Source organism: Bactrocera latifrons, unplaced genomic scaffold (genome assembly GCF_001853355.1).
Source record: "Bactrocera latifrons isolate USDA-ARS-PBARC rearing strain unplaced genomic scaffold, ASM185335v1 scaffold_620, whole genome shotgun sequence".
Taxonomy (NCBI): Eukaryota; Metazoa; Arthropoda; class Insecta; order Diptera; family Tephritidae; genus Bactrocera; species Bactrocera latifrons.
Window position 1 is genome coordinate 19174 of NW_017537291.1, and position 5594 is coordinate 24767.

A 5594-nucleotide genomic window follows, 5' to 3' on the forward strand; every position below is an offset into this window, starting at 1 on the left:
TTTTAATATGTTCTTGGCATCAGTCACTTGATCACCTCAGGAGTTCTAAAAGAGTATGCTCCGGTCTTGAAACCTTGTTAGTCGCTCCATATTTTCGTAGAATTTGCGAGCATTACTCTTCGTACTCACACATTTAGGCTTTTCCCTTTTTTTGTCTGCAAATGAATCTCCCTTTCTCCTTSAACCATTGATATTTATCCCATCACACATTTGTTGTGTTCGATTGTAACGTTGCGGGGTAGGCAATCTGTTTCTCTCCGCTGCGATACGGCACGCCTCGTCATACCAGGTGTTCTTTTGCATTTTCCGAAAACCATTGGTTAATAACTCGGAGCGTACGCACATATAAAACACTAAAGAAGGGTCTTTAATCTATCACAACATCATCGATCTGTTTTGTGGCTTTTCACTCCGGAGACAGTCAGGGAGCTTGATGAATTTTCTTATGCTGGAATCTAGTACTACAGATACCCATATTTCGAGCCCCGGCGAACTCGATCAGACTCAACCTATTTGGGAATTTTTCATCATGGAGGCCGATGGAGTCTCTCTCCCACTATGAATCACACACCGGACTTGCGCTCCTTTATATGACCACTGTAGTAAATGCCACAAGGACCTGCTTGTTTTAGTTCTTTGTTATGTCAATGGCATTTTTTTTAGTGAGGACGTCAACCAGCTATGCAGTGGAAYCTTCCCAATTAAGTGATATGACATTGCAGGGGCATACACTCAAATCGTAATCTTTAACACGTTTGCAGGGGTCGTCATCAAAAGTGGGGTTTCTCATCCGAGGCAACTTTCTTTTTTCCATTGGTAGCTTTTTTTACGCGGTGGATTCCAAATCCAGCGCACAATCCTTGGGAAAAGATGTTTCACCTTCCTACTTTAGCTCGCCTTCAAACGGATGTCCTTGGGCTACCCAGAGGATACTTGGTCAAAGACCGGAAGTCGTGAGCTGCTTAAACAATATATACACGTAAAAGAATTTTTTCTAGTCTCTCTCTTACTAACCTCTCATTCATAATGTGAGTACAAGTTTAGCGGTGAATGTCACACTATACGAAAAACTTATCTAAATATAATCAAAACCTCATTAAAATTTTGGACGGCAATTTTTACTTCTTCGATTAAAGTCAARCTTAAGAAATTATATAACTAATCGCATACTAGTGATTTTCCAATCAGTCCAAATATTATGCGAAATTCTGTTTTATACTATACTATGTCCATAAGTTCTCTACCACCAAGGTACTCATGCGTAAGTATGTATATATTTTTTATTTGTTGTATTATTTGCCATTGAGCACACCACTTACCACAATCAAGCAACGGATGCGTGCCATCTTCATGTCCATTCGCCTCGTAATTGTGGTCGATCTACGATACCAGAGGGCAATTTGTAGACCATCATCGAGTGCGAAATATCCAATTTCCGAAATGTTCAATTGGCCGCCATATTGTAGTCCTGGATTCCTATTGTGGTCAACAAAGAAACAGCAAATAATATACTTACACATACATACATACATATAGGAGTAAACACATACTACTTGTATATACACACATACTATATGTCCAACATTTACACATTTGTATGTATGTATTTGTATGTGTGTGTGTGCGACTAAGCGAATGGGCAAACAAATATTAGATTTGCTGTCGATTTTACGCTCGTTTTGTATTTGCGGCTAGTTTATTCGTAGATTTCCGTATTGTTATTTTCTCTGCTGCCTTTTTYCTCTTTCTGTGCGTGTGTGAATGGTCCCTTTTTGGCAGCAAAATGTACGTGTATCTATTACGCTAACACGTTTGTGTCCTTTTTGGTAAACATTTTGTGTACCGTTGAAGTCCATTTGCTTTGCTTATTTACTCTGAGGAACACAATTGCCCAGTAACGATATTAGAAAATTACTTCCTTGAAAAAAATAACTCAGTCTTATTGGCTTCAAGTAACATTTTTAAAATTTGTGAAATAGCACGGGGGTTTGGTGCCCTATACTACATACATAAGACAGATTTTTTTATATTTGTTTTAAGATTTTCTCTGATTTGAGTTTAACACCCCTGATTAGCTTTACCTTAACAATTTTCTAATTGGCAATATCTTTTTGAGGATCAGCAATAATCTGTCATAATCGGTCGATCCCATCAACCTTGATACTTCTCGTCCATCACATTTAGTTCCTAGAGTGTGAAATAATCTTAGCTTATACTAGATACTTACATTTGTTCTACGATTGTTAAAGTTTGTCAGCATATTTTGYACAATTTCATCATTATTTCAATCAACACCAACAAAGTGAAGCTAGGACACTTTCCAGAACAGCGGTGGATTGATGAAATCTGTATTTTTYCTGAATTTCCCTATTCCTGAGTCAATAACTCAACTTCTCAATATTAAGCTTTCGAAATTTTCTCTTCTTTTTAATTAAAATAATACTTGTCTCCATGCAGCGCTTTGACAAAGGAACCAAAGGCAGATTGGTGTCATATTTGTAGGGTTAGCTGGGCATGCAAAGAGGTGGTTAGAGTCATAGTCATAGTCAGAGTTGCGTGCTTGACATATTATATGTTTGACATGTCAAAGTCGATTCTGGATAAATAGGAGTTTAACCTGCTACAGTATCCAGAACGAAGTTGTGCAAGGGTCATTCTCGGTTCTCGCGATCTACGATTTCAAGCGCTTCGTGTTCATTGAATGGTGGTTTGACTCCAAGGAAGCCATTCACTGAGAGGGAGTCGGTGAAAGTGTTAATAGCTCCACTGTGAATGGCAGCCAGTGCAAGTCTGAAGTTAGTTGCGTCCGAAGTCTGGTCGGCATATTGTCATATATCGTCGATGTAGTTGGGGAACGACTTTTTGATGCTCTAAGGTGGCGGTACCGGTTCACGCAGATAACCGCAGAGATGATTTCTACGAAAATTACCCAGCAGAAACTGTTAGGAGAGGAGTTCATTATGCTCCTTAACTGGGACCATGCGTTCCTCACAGCGCAGATGTTCAATGCGAGACGATAGGGCAGTGTTCTAATATGACTAAAGCTTTCCCGTCCGCGTTTCACTGCATCCAGATGACGATCGGTATCGTGGCGCGGCCAGCCGGCCAGCCGATTGCCTTGTATGTTGCCAACAACATTTCATTTCTCATTTCTCATATGCTGCCGCATAACTAGTTGGTGTTTAAGAATCGACGATGAATAGTCTTAGATCTTACTGACATCGTTGTAATATCGGAAGTAACAGAGAAAACCAGTTTGAAAGAACGTTTGAGCCTAAGAAAAGTTAAAGCACGATTGGTTCCAATGMTTTCTTACCAGGCTGTCATGAAAGGTATTATTCTGGCGAGGAGTCTTGGATCTATGCTCATGGTATGACAACAGAGCGCAATCGGCTGAATATTGTGGCAAAAGGGAGCCAGTGCTGAAAAAACCACGTTAAAGCAGATCAAAAATCAAGGTTGTGTTGACAGTTTTCTTCAATGCACTCTAAATTCCTTACGACGGACCAAATTGTCAACAAGGAATACTATTAGCGTGTTATACGTCGTTTGCGTGGGCTTTTCGTAAAATAGAGGCCGGAATTATGTACCAACTACTCTTGGTTTTTGCACCAGGATATTGCAGCTTGGCATACTGCATTCGTTCTTCGCGGGTTTTTCACCAAATTTTCAGCAAATATCTAATTTGGCTTTTTCTTACTTCTGGCTATTCTGCAAATTCAAACGAACACTCCGGAGAAACCGTTTTGAGTCAATTGAAGACATTGAAGGTGAATCGTTACACGCATTGAAGCATATTCCGGAAATTAGCTATTGAAACTCTTTCAAGGATTGAAAAACAAACGTTGGCACAAGTGTATTAGYACCAAGAGGATTACTTTGAGAGGAAAAACATAGATTTTGAAGAATAAATGAAGAATTTTAAAATTATGAACAAAATACTTACTATTTTTTGCTCATAATAGTATTCACATACATATTTCTGATAATCGTCTGATTTCTATATTAACGAAAGAATGTACTAACCTTGTTGATAACAACAAGATATTTTAAACGCTTCCTTGCATTGTTAAACTACAATTATTTTCACAGAAAAATGAAAAAGAACTCTCCGACGTCAAATTCAAGGCTTTCCTTCCTGAACGCCGTCATTACCCATTATTGTCAAAAAGCAAACTTTGGCAACGCGTAAAAAATTTCAATCAGCAAATTGAAAAACTTTCGCTTAACAACACGCACACATACACATACACGTTGCACATTTCACGTAGAAGTTCACAAAAGATTATTGTCATCAGGAAGAATACAAAACGCTCACGCAAACGGCAACTGCTGCGCTGTAACGGCACATATGTTGCCAATACTCAATAAGAGCGCCGCAGCAACTACACACACACACACACACACGCAAACACACATATTCGACGTAAATCGCTTGCGTGTGTGTGTGTGTGTGTGTGTGTGTGTGTGTGTTTATCTTCGGCAAGCAGGCATATCCTTTTTAATGAGTATATCTTACGACGTCGCCGTACATGCCGCACACGAACACAAACACAACAACAACTCAAATAATACGCGTATAAAAAGCATAAAATGAAACTTACCAAACATCGTAGAGCCGGTAGTAATCCTTCCTTTGAGGTGTATTATTAGTAGAGCTTTCACTGTCAGACGTGCCGCAGCCTCGGCCAGAGAGCACACCATCATCTCGGTCACCATCAGCATCTCCATCGCCATCAGSCTCTCCATCAGCTACATCAACGCCCGCACATTTYTTGTTATAGTCGGTTGCAGCGCCGKCACGTATACGCCGTGTGTGCCGCTTTGCCAATATTAACTCAGTATTTATGTTGATGTTGATTTTTTCCAGATACTTTTCAATAATCTCCATGGTGTTCTCATTATTGGCAGTCATCGGCGTCGCTGCAAGAGTAGCTTTTGGGCGCGGCGACGTAATCCAAGTACTCCAAGTGGCAACTGTTGATGTCGCTGTCGCTGTCAGCTGCTTCTGCTTCTGCTCCACCTCCTCGGCATTCAACTGCTTGTTCGCTTGCAGCTGCTGCGTTTGAGTTTGTTCGAAAAACTTATTGGTTAGGTTGCTGGCCTTGTTGTTGTCGTTGTTGTWGTTCTTATTGTTGTCGCCGTCGTCGACTGCCTCATTATTCGGTTGTGCGCTTGTTCGCTTGCAATTCTTATTATTGCTATTGCTGTTGTTGTTGTAGTGAACGTTGTCAGCGTTGTCATCGATGTCAGCATTCCGATTAAATGTATAATCCTCAATCAACAGCCAATGATAGGTTGCATTGAACAATGCTTTGCTCGATGCCTTGGCATTCGTACGTTCAGCCACGTATACGTGTGTGTGTGTGTATACATGTGGGAGTTGTTCATCGCAACAGTGTGGCGTTCATTTGTGTGTTAGTGCAAGGGAGAAAGTGAAAAAGTTAGTCCAACGTTTCAAATGAGATTTTGAATATTTATTTTACGGTACTCTCCCATACTCGCATTTGTGCTTTGTTAAAGTACCATTAGTCGTAAAGCCTGTCACGGCGCGTTATCGAGTGAAATTTTAAAAAATTTCCAACAAAAAAAAT

At 40.1% G+C, this 5594-nt stretch overlaps 1 protein-coding gene across 1 annotated transcript in view; it reads right to left on the minus strand.

The window, feature by feature from the left end:
- Positions 1-5594, minus strand: part of LOC108975188 — a gene marked incomplete at its 3' end in the record, with an annotated part of 31828 nt that overhangs the window by 15358 nt on the left and 10876 nt on the right. The window contains exons 3-4 of the mRNA XM_018943528.1: positions 4605-5326; positions 1320-1476 (exon numbers count right to left, since the gene is read on the minus strand). Of these exons, the coding sequence (XP_018799073.1) occupies positions 1320-1476; positions 4605-5326 (879 nt within the window). The remainder of the gene's footprint in view (positions 1-1319; positions 1477-4604; positions 5327-5594) is intronic.